This window comes from Pocillopora damicornis, chromosome 6 (assembly GCF_964200805.1).
Source record: "Pocillopora damicornis chromosome 6, jaPocDami1.2, whole genome shotgun sequence".
NCBI classification, from domain to species: Eukaryota; Metazoa; Cnidaria; class Anthozoa; order Scleractinia; family Pocilloporidae; genus Pocillopora; species Pocillopora damicornis.
Window position 1 is genome coordinate 4,731,222 of NC_142675.1, and position 16,315 is coordinate 4,747,536.

Below are 16,315 nucleotides of genomic sequence, written 5' to 3' on the forward strand. Positions count from 1 at the left end.
TTGTGTCCTATCAGATCTATCACATGTAAATTACAGATGCCCGTGGAGAGTCTGATATCTAATCATAAAATCAAAATTCTTTCTGGGATGAGTCATAAGTCGATCGCGACTGAATTATGAATGATCTTTGCTGATCTCTCTGTTGTTGGTTGTCTATTGTCAAGAGGGTCTGGGTAGGTCACTATCTCTTATTTTCAATGAATTTCTTTTTTAGTATCTTAAAGCAAAATGTCTGTCGTCTCAGCTAGCGACCAAACGGCTAGAGATCGCAGCCCTGTGCATGATCTGCGCGGTTTTGTCTGTTTTCGTAGGAGTCGTTTAGTTACCTGTGTTGATAAACCTGTGTCATTTCAACACTGCATAGCCACATTTTATGCTATTTCTTGTGTCTTTACCATGGCTAGAAGCTGCTCAAGCTTCGTTTCCCATGGCACAAATAAATACAAGACTCAGAGCAGCCCCTCTGCAACAACTTCCGCTTGCTTTCCAATAAACTAACTATACAGTAATAGGAGTATCCTGCTCGAATCTCCAACTTAACAAGTACACAGATCGCGAAGGGGCTTCTAAGTCAGTTTTATTATCTACGTGGGCATCGTCGCTTGACACTTTTCGTCGCACTGTTCAACCGTACCAGTTCATGCGTCTTTTTCATTTCTGGTTTGCTCAGCCATCCTATCATATGAGATAAGCGTCATTTCATACATCGAGCTCCAGTGACTATCACACAGTATTTTTACAACTTAAACCTCTACCCTCTGTGCTCATTTTTGCTAGCATTTTAAACTGAGCAAACAAGGCAGCCACAGGGCTCTATGCCAAAATGCACTGAACCTGATTCAGTTGTGGATGGTAAGGGATGCAAGCTTTATTCGTTTGATGTAATTTGATCATACCATGAGCTTATCTTTTTTGTGGAAATGAAAATGTCGCTGACGATAGTTGAAATATGATTCAGTTTCTCGGCAGGATTTTCTTGTCATGAGGTCTACTTCCGGATACCGCAATGGTTCCTCAATCATAAAAATGCTACATTCAAGAAAACGATTCACGTGCCGCTCTAACTACGGAGATTTGAAATATTTCGCTTTGGTTAAGCTGTGCTGGTGCTTATGTTCCAAGTTTATTCCAACACTTACTCAACCATACGAGTATTAGCGGCGAAAGGCCAAACTGGCACAATATCTTATTTAAATTTAATGTCTCTTGTAAGATAGATTATTATGCTAAAGATCCTATGTCAATTTGCATCTGAACGAAAGAGTGTTGATGCAGAATTTTTTTTTTACTGAATTAGCTTTCGTTCTCGCCAAGTTTTCTCTTTTGCACCTGAATGGAAAGCAAAGAAACTTTGCGTACGTTTTTGTCGTCAAAAAAGCTGAAGATAAATAATTGGGTGGTCCTAGCTGTTCAGCATCAAATTATTTCGCAGATGCTGGTTTTGAGGATAATTTTTCAGAAAAGCATCTCCTATTCTTATTGTATAGCGCCACGCAAAAAACTTTTATTCTGGCTGCTTCTTTTGATATCAATGCGATATGATCTTAACGAAAACTGAAAAAAAGGCTGTATTCCTAAACTTGAATGTTCAGGAAATGTAAATATGCAAAGCGCCGTGTCAAAGCGCTATTCCTGTTCACTGTCAATCCACCATCCATCAAACATAAATTGAACTATTTTATCAACAGTTAGGCTGATAGAGACTCTTGAGGAAATATACTGCACCTTTAAACATAAAGGCCAAAGTTGACTACAGATTATTGAAGTCAAATTAAAGAAACAACGATAGGAAACTACATCAATTAATTCATGGAAGAGAGCTTTTCGTTTGTGCTCTATTAAACAAGTATTTACTCGGGCACAGTCTTTAGGGGCGTTAAACTACCGCGTTTTAAGACTAAATCAGCAAATCGATGTCGGATTTCCATTAATAAAAATCAATATGGCGCAAAGAAAATTTATACAAATTTATTGTTTTGGTTCTGGCGTGGACTTTACTCCAGTGGTTGCTTCGCTTCAAGCATATATTCTTCTGAAAATAAAGTTAATTCATCGCCCGCTATTTCAGCATGACAGCGCGCATTGCAGAACCGTCTCATTATTTCATTTTTATGAATCTGTCAAAAATACGTGGGATCATTTGCATGCAATTAAACTTCGATTTGAGAGCTATGAGGTAAAAATAAAATTGACCTGAAGGCGACGGTTCCATAACGGAATTTTGACATTAAAGTGATCCGAAATGTGGCGTGTGCTTTCCCATGATTATGCAGGCTATGAAAACACACTGTTGGGAAACAAAGTTATGAGGAATTTGTCTTCATTTTCTGCGCATTGTTACAGTCAACCATCATAGAATTGTTAATAACAAGCCTTACGTTGCAAGACGCCGTTGACTTAAAGTTAAATTATCATTTTTTTATTAAACTTAATTGCGTTTTATTTGCACAGTGCATAATTTTTTGTCGAACTAATAGAGCCCACGGAAGGTCTGTCATCGATTCACAGCTGCTCATGATCAAGAACAAACCGACAAATTAACAAAGAAGTACAATGACATACGTAAAACATAATTTCGCAATTTGCTCAGACTTCCTTCACTTTCATACATTTTCCTACATGAAAATTGTTCATTCTATCGAAGGCAACTTTCTCTTTTGTTCGTCACGCTGTTGGTGAGACCACGTGGCTAATTACTCACTAAAATGAGTTTTAAAATATGGAGCACCTGCCTTAAGACTCGCGAGAAAGTACAAAATCTCTTTTTTGGAGTAAATCTTGAGTTTCGGCACGTAAAGAGAGTTTCCTTCTTGTTTGTTAGTTTTTTTTATACTCAAGTTTATGAATTAAAATCAACGAGAAGATCTAAAGCAAAATGGGATTATTTATAGAAACGGACTGTAAATGACATGTGACATGTCCTAATTCGATGGTAAATGAATAATTATCCTTACTCAACATATGATGGGTTTAAAAAAACTACTATGCTTCTATATAATCAAACACACATTTATCATATAAGGCTCGCTTTGAAGAAAAAATAACTTATAAATGGTGTTCATAAGTTTGACATCTTGACTGAGCTCTAAGTGGTTTTTTTTGCTCTTTAAAGCGGAAGACGTAAACCCGTGTTTATGTGCCTTGGAAATTAATATGAGGCATGTTGGATTTGAGATCCATTTGAGAAGTCCCTCATGCAAACATTTATGTCTGATATTCCTGTCCGGCTGTCAAGAAGAGATGCAACCGAGACCCGCATTAATATTCATAGGAAATAATTTTGAAATGGTTAAAAACAGAAGTGATCAGGAATAACCTCTTTAGTTCATCAGGGTTCCTGAGTCTCGGGCCATTGAATTCTCAAACTGTTAGACAGGGGAAGCAACCTTATCGATCTCCAAAGGTATACCGTGTTTCTTATTTTAGATCAACCTGAAAAAACGCTTGGATCAGGGCGGTTGAAATGTAAATTTTTCCTTTTTTTCAATCTTCCTTTAGTACTAAGAGGCTACAAGTCTATTTGCTGACAGCGGACTTCAGTGCATTCTATCGCAGGTACGTTGAATTGCCATGAGACGTTCAACGCTTCTTAACTCATAATAACTTGGAGGGAAACAAGTTGACTTTGTAAGGCGAATATTTAGGCAGATCGATTTCCTGTTTGCAAACTAATACTAATAACGTTACAGTCCATCAAAAATAGTTATATACATGCGCCAACAGTGTCTTCAATAAGATGTCATACATTATCTTTGGTGTTATTTTTTATTCTACCGGATATTGAACTGAGAATAAAAGGTTAGTTACAACGAATATTATGTTATTATTATCGTTTGTTTCTGATAATTTTCGTTATTGGTATTATACGAACAAATGTAGGAACCGTCCGGAAAATTTGAAAATACTAATAAGAAAAACTATCTCTGAAAGTAATTTTTATCCATCGGGACGGAAAACAAATGAGAAGATGACAAATAAGAAACGCTTTCGACATAAAAGCAAACCAACAACAAACACCAGTATTTATATATTTTAAGGATGGGAATACTTAATACTTCTATGCAAAAATGCTTAACCATCACTTCGATAGTAAGATTTTTTCATTAGGGTTATTTAAGGAGAAAATTAAAATGCCCTGCTGCATTCCTTTTCCTGTTTCCAGTATTTCCGTTCCTGTTCACAGCTTCAGTGACGTCCTGAAATATCATCGACTCAACCAAAGTGAACTTTGTTTAAAATAAAAAAAGAAATTTAAAAAAAAAATGTTGTTTCCTTTGAATTCACAATCGATTCCTCTCACCACACCCCAGGTTGGTATCGAATAAGATTTTAGGGGGCCATGGGTGTTCCATTCACTGATTGTTTATTCAGTCATAACAGTTTTATCTTATTCAACTTTAGCAACTGAAAAAACAGGAACTTAAGATGAAAATAGATACCGAGTGGATTGTTATGACAGTCCTCTACGCCATCACGATGCTCGTAGCGTTTGCAGGGAATAGTTTCCTCATCTACATCGTGTGGAAGAAACCTGAAGTCAGATCACTGACAAGCTTTATGTTCGTCAACATGGCCATCGCTGATTTGCTTGTAACCTTGGTAGTGATGCCCTGGTCGATCTCCATAATATATACAGATGGTTTGTGGATGATCCCGGGAGTATTTGGAAAAGTCATGTGCAAAGGTGTTTTATTCATTGCTTATGTCTCTTTAACAGCATCCATCCTCTGCCTGACGTTCATGGCGATCGACAGGTACTATGCCATCGTTCATCCCCTCCGCCGCCATCTTTGGTTTCGAAAGCCTAAACTAACCGTTCCATTTATTTGGATCGGTTCACTACTCTTCATGTCCATTTTCCTTGTTATTCAAACCGTGGAGGACTACAATAATTCTCCCTATTGCATGCTATCTGTTTACATCTTGGGTGATCCAGATAGGGCTCTTCGAGGAATATACCTCCTCCTTTTCGTCGTCAACTATCTCGTCCCCTTGATCGTTATTTCTTTCCTGTATACCATCACTGCATGGAATTTATGGTTCCATGTTACACCCGGAGTGAATACTTTGAGAGGAAATCGAGCGCAACTAGAAACCTCCAAGAAAAGAGTGGTTCGGATGCTCATCATTGTTACCTGTGCCTTTGCCCTTTGTTGGCTCCCACCACAAGTGGTCCACATGATGCAAATCATTCACGCATCTAGGGCTTACCTACATATACAGCCGATTGTCAGCTTTGTGTGTTTTTGGTTTGGACACGCCAACAGTGCCGTTAACCCATGGCTGTACATTTTTCTGAGCACCAAGATAAATATGGCATTTACCAGGATCGTCAGTAGAAAAAGCAGCCGGTTGCCTTCAAGTCTCGCCATTAAAACATCAGATGCCGTCTTACCACCTGGAGATGAAGGAAACCAGAAAGAATCAAGAATATAATTACCAATTTGGTAACTGTAAGATAGAAACTCGCTTAAAACGGATTTGCATATCACTAATTATATAATATAATACAAACACCTATATGCGGTTTCATAAAAGTTACTGTCAGGAGTAAACCGAGTAATTTCATTAGAAATTGATAATTGCAACTAATTTCGACAATAACCGTTCTATCGGCTGGTAAGAATAAAAGGGGGGATCCGTTGCAGAATGAACTATAGGAAGAAGTATACCAGCATTGCTTCTTCGATGTTTGAGGCAGTGTGGTGAGGGTGCTGAACTAGTGATCTAGTGGTCACGGGTGAAAGCCCTCTACCTTATTACTCGCTAGATTTGTTTCGTTTTTCCCTCGGGTCGATTCTTTGACTCGCTTTGTATACAGCCAACTGGTGTGCCCCCTACTGGTTGGGATTTTTAAACACTACATGATTGTTTACAACGTCTGTTTTCCAATTTTATTGAAATGGTCATGAAACCCCCATGGGGGTATTGGTCAAAAAGGAAACACTGACATGTTTCTTCAGTGCTGCGGGTAGCATTAATTTAGTGTATTTGCACAGCGTTTTCGCGATAATAATTTAACAAACTATTTCAGTTTATAATTAGATGTTTTGGAAGGAGATTTGTGATGGGAATATTACTTTTCCGAGGATGGCAGCAACAATATAACCTGTAAATGTGTCCGCAAACCTTCGCTGATGTACCTCTGGAAAGAGGTATATTTGGTTTTTCTAGTATGAGCTTGTTGTTGTTTCTTGCTGAAGTAGTCATCAAGGCTTTTAGCTCTACTGAAGTGTAATTTTGGAGATAAAAATATAGGTTTTATTTTTTATTTAGTTGTGCATTTTCGAGCCCCAAACACACTAGCGAAAGGTACCGGTTTAGTTAATTTCTTTGCGGTACACAGAACGTCATTGCCTTCTTAGTTGTCGCCGGATTGCTATGTTCTGAAAGCTGCTCTTGTAGACTAAATTGTTGAGTAGTGATAAGTAAATACAGGGAGATTTTGGATGCGACCTCCCTTTGAAAAGGCCTCTATGGAAAAAGAGAGTGTTGGGAAGTGTTCTTACAATTCATGGTTTTTTAAGGTTAGCATTCAAAGATTGTGCCAGTCTTGCCCCCTTACGATAGGTTTCACTGTTGTCTTTCTCCTTTGGTCGTGCAATTACTCGAACTTGAATTTTTGTCTCTAAACTGGTCGTGTTGAGTACTTTATTTTCAGTTTTCTAAATTTCACTTGTAAACGTTTTAGCTGATTATTGTATAGTCGTTGTGCGAGTCTCATCAAGTTCAGAGGCCCGTAAGATCTTTTTCTAATTTTAATATTAACAATAGTTTGTGCTGACTCTATTTTTGAGGCTTGTTTCTTGAACAAAGACGTTCGTCGGTGGTCATGTTTGGTATTCAGTGAACTTGTGTAAAAAATACACTTGACCGGGTCAGAATTTTGAACAAGGGGTTAAACTCTGCAAAGACAGTCAGCGCATTACCCACATGTTCACTAATAAGGTACTTTAGAGCGTGCACGACAGTGAGTAAAAGAGAGATACGATTTGATCAGCTACAGAAAATGTAATAAAGAAGAAGAGAACTAAGAGTCTTGGTGTCTCCTGATTGTGTGGGTTTTCTGAAAAGCTAGTTTTCCTTGTCATTGCATCTTTACAGAAGGTTATACAATGGACAACTAAAGAAGTTACTCAAATACCCATCTACGAGACTGTTGCCAAAGTCGAAATAAAAATGAAGAAAGTTTTGAAGCAAAAAGGAGAGATGCAAACATATTTTACGATACTATATTTTATTATTCATCGCGAGAAATGTATAGAAAATCTCTGCATGCAATAATGCATGGTTGTAATATTTTTCTTACTTAAGGGAAACACTGAAGTACCGAGGAATCCCAAACAAAAATTTGTTTCAGTTGATTTCCTAGCCTTTGTTACCTATTCTGTTCTTTTGACTTTGTGGTTTTGATTTTATTTTTGGCATAACAGGAAACGCAAAGTTACTGTGATAGAGATTCAGCTTTAAAAAAAAGCGTGCACATATTAATCAAACGATGGTGGAGTGTTAACAAGGTTAACAAGCCTCACTCCAAATCAAAGGCTTCGCAACTAAGTACACAACTGTAAAATGGCCTATTCAAAGGGAAATAGATTGTCTAGAAATCCTGAAACACTGCGAACGTTGTGGAAATGCATAATAAAGTACCGTATTGATAAAGTAAATAACACAATTATAAGGTCATTCAATTCAGAATCCCGCTGCATGATCCTTCACGATAAAGTTTCATAGCGAAAAGTGGGTCATTTCGCTCTAATGCCGGATCATCTCCGAGACATAATTTGCGTAGTTATATTTATGTTATACAGATACGGCACGTCTCGATGGATCAATTTCTCCTTTTAGTAATGTTTGATTGAGTGGCGTGAAATACACGTTTTTGCATACATTGTGGTGGTTTATCAGTAACATAAACCGCCCAAACTGAGTCAGAGTATCGTCAATGTTCTCGAAATAAATTGTTTTTCGTTGCAGTAAACATCAGCAAAAACCAGGTGATGATGTTTGGCCCTTGCGCGCTTTGTGCTTAGGTCATAAATCTGAGCGAAAAAAACTCGGTCCGTAAAATGCAGAGCGGTCCTCGAACTCGGTTACTAAGAGGTATCTCGTGCTCTTCAAACTTCCCGGGTACATCCATGCCTCGATTTTCGCACGCTAAGCATGGACCAATTCTTTATTTAACAAATAAAGAAGCCTTGACTGTGCTCTGTTCTGTTATAAAGCACGCAGGAAGCGGCTAGAGCACGAAAGAAGTGTAGGGAGAAACACGAGACGTAGTCGTAGTTTACAAACTAAAATAGTTCGGCAAGTCAAATTTAACACTTTTGCCTGAAGTTTTTTAGTCTCTTATATAGAATCTTGAAGTGAAATGTTCAGTGAACTTCAGTCGAATTGTGGCTCATAAAAACACGCGAGTTTTTTCACATGTTAAGGTAGAAAACAAACTGTTCAAGGCGAGTGTATTTTGAATGAACGACAGCCGAATTCACCGGAATATGAAGATCGCTCGTGATGACAGCTCCGAAAAACTCGGCTACAGTGACTGATGTGACTTTCCACTCAACGTATCGGATAGGATATCAGAGCAAGCTCTTATTTTTTAACTCGAAGGGCGGCCGATGTAGTTTCTGAGGGTTGCTTTACTGTAATGACCGGAGATCGCCATGATGAGCGAGCCGCGACGAACTTCAACATGGTCATATTCCCTCAGACACCGTCATGATTAGTATGAATTTTAACAATTATGCCAGTTTGGTTATATTTTTCATCATTTCTGTTTTGTTCTGTTTTGTTTTTAACATTGAACTTCATATACTACAGGAGTATTAGCTGTGTTTGATTTTTATTACCGTACGTAAGCTTGCAATCTAACTGAGCGTGAAAATCTTTAAAACTCGGAATGTTTATTTTGTTTTTCCTTTGAGGATTTTCGTATCTGCTCACGTTTTAATAACGTAAATTACGGCGCCTGGTATGTTTACAAACCTTTGTTTGATTCTTCTGTTGCTACTTACCGGCTCGCTTCAGTTCTGAAATTTCACGGAAAAAGCTAAAGAGAAGTCCCGGAAAAGGTCGAACATAGTACAATTGGCAGATGGCGTGACAGCTTTAGCTCAGCTCTATGCTCTATACTCTCATAGAGCACACTCTTTCAACCAGTGACAGCGTGCGTTATATCCGAACTTTATTATGATATAACAAAGCGCGCGTGCTTGCCCTAAATAAGTCCTATTGAGCTGCTATCAACAAAATCTTTATTTACGCACGCCCGTGTGTAAATAAGATGACGTGAGTATTTTTTCTTCACCTGGCTTCAGAGTTTCCGTCCTGTTAGGCTGCAGTACAGTTTTCCTTCTCTTTGAAATATGGAAGAGACCATCGAGGAACTGCCCAATTTTTCTATCGGCATCGACCTTTTAGGTCCTTATCCAACAAGCAACAAAAATAAAGCCGAAAAAAAACTCGCAAGTTGCACGTTTCGCAAATTTGTCGGAGGACGAGCTGCAGCAAATTTTGGCCGAAAGACATTCACTGGGAACAGAAAAGGTGACCAATTGGTCATTTGCAAAATTTAGGGTAAAATTTCCGCTTTTATTGTTGTTTTAACTTTGTTCAACCTAGGGAATAAAGTACACGGTTGTTAATGGGCAATTTACCAAAACCAAAACAATCACAATTGTAGTCTATCACAATAAAAGGCTTCTTCGCGCAGATCCTTGTCGTCGCTCAGTTTGTTATAAAAGAATTTACTCATACTTTTAGCTGTGCGTATATCGAGTTATGGATGCACTTGAGATAATAACGTAACGTCAGAAGAGCGGTGTTCTTCTAGTCTACTGTTATGTTTTGATCTAAATTTGATGCGCCATAGTATACTGCACCATTACCTAAAAATAACAATTTGGTCATCATCAACTGGAGCTGTCATGGTCTCCATTTAGGGCAGTAGAGGTTTCCATATGTCAGACACGTTCACCCAGACTGTAGGTGGAAGTTATAATCCCATAATCAACAATCATTGTCAATATGTGTTTTGGCGTTCGACTTCGCAAATATTCATTTAGTCTGGGTTTCCTCATTTCTTGTTTACACCAGGAAAACGTTATCCATCTAAAATGGAAATTTTCGGGAAATGTTCTACTTTAATTTTTTTATGAGGAAGAGACTTATTATTCTTTCCTGTGATCAGCACTTGTCATGTTCTGCTGGCATTTAAATATTACCCTGAATCAGGTGTAGTCTCCAGAATCACGTTTGAATCTAAACTGGGATGTCTTCCTTAATGGAACTTGTAAAATAACCATCAAAGGCTATCTTAGATTAAAAACTTGAAATACGTCTTCGGGTCAGTGAAAATAACGAAATTTTCGAAAAATGGCTTTCTGCAGTTGGGATTTATTTGGCAAGGAATTGGGGATTTAAGATCCAGGGCTGTAAATATTACAAATGAATGAGGAGACAAGATATGGGAGTTTCGTCAGTTGGATTCGAAAAGATAGATCGGAAAAGCTACGTAAGACACCCACTGTAATCCGCTGTAACAATAAATCAACCATGTTCACATTTTTTCCAAAATTCTGATTACTAAAAAGTCTTAGCGAAGACCGTGTTACCACGCAATACATACGAAATAAAAAAAATGATAATAAATTCAATGTTTTTCAGTTATTTTGAAAACTAATAAGTCTTTTAAAAATATCGATGGCGACGGCGTAGGCACTCTGCCCGCAAAAATAGCTGCATAGAAAAAAGTAAACATATTTTAAGTAATTTGTATAACAAAACGAGAGTATTCGGAAAGCTACAACACAAAAAAAACCTGATTCAGTTGTAGATGGTAAGTGATATAAGCTTCATTCCTCTGATGTAATTTGATCATACCATGAGCTTATCTTTTTTGTGGAAATGAATTAAAAGGTCGCTGACGATAGTTGAAATATGGGTAAGTTTCTTGGCCGGATTTTCTTGTGATGAGGTCTACTTCCTGATACTGCAATGATTCCTCAATCATACAAATCCTATATTCAATAAAACGGTTCACGTGCCGCTCTAGCTACGGAGACTTGAAATATTTCGAAATTATTTTTGAAATTATTTCATTGTCATGGATCTGTCAAAAATACGTGGGAACATTTGCATGCAATTAAATTTCGATAGGAGGGCTATGAGGTAAAAATAAAATTGACCTGATGGCGACGGGTCCATGACGGAATTTTGACATTAAAGTGATCCGAAAGGTGATGTGTGCTTTCCCATGATTATGCAGGCTATGAAAAGACAGTTTAAGGAAACAAATTTATGTGGAGTTTGTCTCCACTTTCTGTGCATTGTTACGATCGACCATCATCGAATTCTAAATGACAAGCCTTGCGTTGAAAGACGCCATTGACTCAAGGTTAAATTATGGTTTTTTTTTTAGTAAACTTAATTGCGTGTTATTTGCACAGTGCATTATTTTTTGTCGAACTAATAGAGCCCACTGAAGGTCTGTCATTGATTCACAGCTGTTCATGATCAAGAACAAACCGACAAATTCACAAAGAAGTAAAATGACATACTTAGAAGATAATTTCGCAATTTCCCCAGATTTCCTTCACTTTCCTACATTAAAAGTTCTTCATTCTACCGAAGGGAACTTTCTCTTTGGTTCGTCACACTGTTCGTGAGACCACTTGGCTAATTACTCACCTCCTTTTTGAGTTAATCTTGAATTTCCGCACGCAGAGAGGGATTCCTTTTTGTTTGTTTGTTTTGTTTTATTCAAGTTTTTGAATTAAAATCAACGAGGAGATCTAAAGCAAAAATGGGATTATTCATAGAACGGACTTTAAATGACATGTGACATGTCCTAATTCGATGGTAAATGAATAATTGTCCCTATTCAATAAATTATGGGTAACATCCATAAAATATACTATGCCTCTATGTAACCCAACACACATCTATCATATATGGCTCACTTTGAAGACAAATAGCTTCTAAATGGTGTTCATAAGTTTGACATCTTGACGGAGCTCTAAGTGGTTTTTTTTTTTTGCTCTTTAAAGCGGAAGACGTAAGCCCGTGTTTACGTGCCTTGGAAATCAATATGAGGCATGTTGGATTTGAGATCCATTGACATTCATAGCAAATCATTTTGAAATGGTTAAAAACAGAGGTGATCAGGAATATGCTCTTAAGTTCATCAGAGTTCATCAGTCTCGGGCCACTGAGTTCTAAAACCGTTGGACTGAGGAAGCAACCTTATCGATCTCCAAAGGTATACCGCGTTTCTTATTTTAGATCAACCTGAAAAAAACACTTGGATCAGTGCGGTTGAAATGTAAATTTTTCCCTTTTTTTAATCTTCCTTTAGTACTAAGAGGCTACAAGTCTATTTTCTGACAGTGGACTTCAGTGCATACTATCGCAGGTACGTTGAATTGCCATGAGACGTTCAACGCTTCTTAACTGACAATAATTTGGAGGGAAACAAGTTGACCTTGTAAGGCGAATATATCTGCAGATTGATTTCCTGTTTGCAAACTAATACTAATAACGTTACAGTCCATCAAAAATAGTTATATACATGCGCGAATGGTTTCTTCAATAAGATATCATACATTTTTATCGTTTCTTTCCGATAATTTTTGTTATTGGTATTATGCGAACAAATGAAGGAACCGTGTAGAAAATTGAAAATAATAATAATAAAAAAAGTTGTTTCTGATAGTTATCTTTATTCATCGGGACGGAAAACGACAAATGAGAAGATGACAAATTAGAAACGCTTTCGTCCTTCTTTTGACTTCACGCGATCAGAAAGTAGCTTTTAATTTCACAACTGGTTCGAGGTGAAAGGAAGGAAGTATTGAGATCTATTATGTATATATTTTAAGGATGGGAATACGTAATACTTCTATGCATAAATGCTTAACCATGACTTCATTACTAAGGGTGCGTTCCTTTGGGAGGATCCGGATTTGGATTTGTGATACAAGATCGCACAGATCACGGTGAGTGAAAGGAACGACGTTTCAGACGAGCTCTCAGAGAATTCCAAAAAGTAAGCTATTTTAAGACTATGCACGTGGGTTAGTGAACTCTTCCCTGAATGGTTCGTCTTATTGCACGGGCTTTTAGCACGCTCTATTCCTTAGAAGCACATTTTTTCTTGGTAAACTCAAACGATGGAATTAAAACAGAAGCAAATATTGATTACGATATGGATACTTGGGAACCCTGAATGCCTGCGATCAGTGGCCGATCGATTCAACATTACAAAATCGATTTTATTTCGAGTTTATGCAGAATTTTTGTAGCGATTGCCAACAATCTTTCCGGTCAATATATGAAGTACCTACGTGTTTAAAATTGAGCACCGCTGGGCAAAATAATTAATGTCGGATCCTTCTTCTAAAGGAACGCGTTGGATCAGTGATCCAATGATCCGTATTTACATCGCGCAGATCAGTGAACCGATGAATCCTTGTCCAGCGTGGATTTGATAGATCACTGATCTGAAAATGGATTTGATCAAAAGGAACGCCGCAGATCAGAAATCCTGAACCGGATTCTCCCACAGGAACGCACCCTAAAATTTTTACACTAGGGTTATTTATGGAGAAAATCAAAATGTCCTGCTGCATTCCTTCTCCTGTTACTTTTAAAATGTTACTTTTAAAGCGTTTTGCTTCCTTTGAGTTGACAATCGATTCCTCTCACCAAACCCCAGGTTGGTATTGAATAAGATTTTAGGGGGTCATGAGTGTTCTCTTTACTGATTATTTATCCAGTAATAACAGTCTTATCCTATTAAACTTTAGCAACAGAAAAAACAGGGAACTAAAGATGAAACAAGATACCGAGTGGATTGTTATCACAGTCCTCTACGCCATCACGATGCTCGTAGCGTTTGCAGGGAATAGTTTCCTCATCTACATCGTGTGGAAAAAGCCTGAAGTCAGATCACTAACAAGCTTTATGTTCGTCAACATTTGCTTGTAACCTTGGTAGTGATGCCCTGGTCGATTTCTGCAATATATACAAGTGGTTTGTGGATGATCCCGGGAGTATTTGGAAAAGTCATGTGCAAAGACGTTGTATACATTGCTTATGTCACTTTAACAGCATCCATCCTCTGCCTGACGTTCATGGCGATCGACAGGTACTATGCCATCGTTCATCCCCTCCGCCGCCATCTTTGGTTTCGAAAGCCTAAACTAACCGTTCCATTTATTTGGATCGGGTCACTGGTCTCCATGTCAATTTTCCTTGTTATTCAAACTGTGGAGGACTACAATAATCCTTCCTATTGCATGCTATCTGTTTACATCTTGGGTGATCCATATAGGGCTCTTCGAGGAATATACCTCCTCCTTTTCGTCGTCAACTATCTCATCCCCTTAGCCGTTATTTCTTTCCTGTATACCATAACTGCACGGAATTTAGGGTTCCATGTTGCACCTGGAGTGAATACTTTTAGAGGAAATCGAGCGCAACTAGAAACCTCTAAGAAAAGAGTGGTTCGGATGCTTATTATTGTTACCTATGCCTTTGCCCTTTGTTGGCTTCCACCACAAGTGGTCCACATGATGCAAATCATTCACGCATCTAAGGCTTACCTGCATATACAGCCGATTGTCAGCTTTGTGTGTTTTTGGTTTGGACACGCTAACAGCGCCGTTAACACATGGCTGTACATTTTTCTGAGTACCAAGATAAATACAGCATTTACCAGGATCGTCAGCAGAAAAAGCAGCCGGTTGCTTTCAAGTCTCACCATCAAAACATCAGATGCCGTCTTACCACCTGAAGATGAAGCAATCCAGAAAGAATCAAGAATATAATGTCTCTCATAACATGAAAGTTTTATTACTAATTTGGTAACTGTAAGATAAAAACTCGCTTAAAACGGATTTGCGTATTACTAATTATATATCATAATACAAACACCTATATACGGTTTCATAAAAGCTATTGTGGTAATCCGAGTAATTTCATGAGAAAGTGACAATTGCAGCTAAATTTCGACAAGAACCGTTCCGTGCATATGCATACCGTTTTCGCGATAATAATTTAATTTTAACTATTTCAGGTTAAAATTACCTGTTTTGAAAGGAGATTTGTAAAAGCCTTCGGTTATGACATACACAATTAAAGCAAAAGAAATGCTTATGGACCAAGAATCGTCTCATTCCGTTTAGAATGGAGCGCGCCAACCACTTGGCCACCCGATCTCCCTCAAGGTTGTAATATTTGTTCTTTCTTTTTTCTCTGAATTTGTTCTAAAATAATACAATCTTGAACAAAAACAAAAACAAACAAACAAACAAACAAACAAATAACTGAAAAGAAAAAGAGAAAATGAACCTAATATTCAGGGCCTTGGACATGTCAGAAGAGTATAGAGAAATAGAGTTCAATTTTCGGAACTATCCAGCAAATTTTGTTGTTGTTGTCGGTGTCAAACGAGGTATTTCACAGTCATTACCGGCGATCTAGGTAATAAGCGAACTAGCTAATTAACGCGCGCGAAAAGCGCAATTCACCTGTCCGCTATCTACTAATTTGGTTTGTTTATTCATAATTTTCTCATTGATACTAACCAATCGTTCCTCACAGTTTTCTTTAATTCTATAGCACACGATGATAGTTTCAGCTGAAATCCAAGTGAGAGCTCTGTGTAATGGGGCGTTAATTTTGTTTTTTAGGTTTCAAGTGTCATAGGCACAAAATGACAATAAGATTTTCAAGGGGAACTCGGCAATACCTCGACAGAGTACCATAAGAAATATGCACTTTATTTTACAACGAGCAAGCAGCTGAGAACCTGAAAAAATAATCTGAGACTTCGTTAAGAATTTGAACATCAGACCTTCCCATGGTGCCTTAAACTACGGAGCTGTGTTACAAGGCAGTCCAGCATACTGATAAGATCGGAAATCAGTATTTGCTTGAATATTCATCGGAAACTTTCGAAGAGATGGGGGAGACTCTGTGACCCTTAGTAGGTGGAGTGGGAACACTCGCCTCCTCATATGTAGTTGTTGCTTGAGTTCGACTGAGCGATTTTGGCGATACTTGTGGGTTGACTTGGTTACTGTTTTTTTTTCTTCAGTTATCCTACTTTTTCTCCCAATATTGATAACATCTAAATCATTTTAGGATTATCCAGAAAAAATATGAATTCCCGTGAAGAAAATAACCGCGATTGCTCTGGAGAAGAGGTGGAAAAAAAACAAAACAAGGAACGTCTCAGTGAACACGACAAAACAAGTATCAAATTCTTAGAAGAGGCCATCAATTGCATACCTCTCGCAATTGAGGATGG

General features: G+C 37.9%; 1 protein-coding gene and 1 pseudogene across 1 annotated transcript; both read left to right on the forward strand.

Annotated features, from left to right (window-relative positions):
• Positions 1 to 3,501: 3,501 nt before the first annotated feature.
• Positions 3,502 to 7,034, forward strand: LOC149043555 (G protein-coupled receptor 83-like). The gene has a single exon (XM_089210328.1). The coding sequence runs from the start codon at positions 4,426 to 4,428 to the stop codon at positions 5,434 to 5,436; it is 1,011 nt and encodes a 336-aa protein (XP_089066454.1). The 5' UTR covers positions 3,502 to 4,425; the 3' UTR covers positions 5,437 to 7,034.
• A 6,712-nt stretch (positions 7,035 to 13,746) lies between these two features.
• Positions 13,747 to 14,970, forward strand: LOC149043556 (G protein-coupled receptor 54-like; annotated as a pseudogene).
• The last annotated feature ends 1,345 nt before the right edge of the window (positions 14,971 to 16,315 follow it).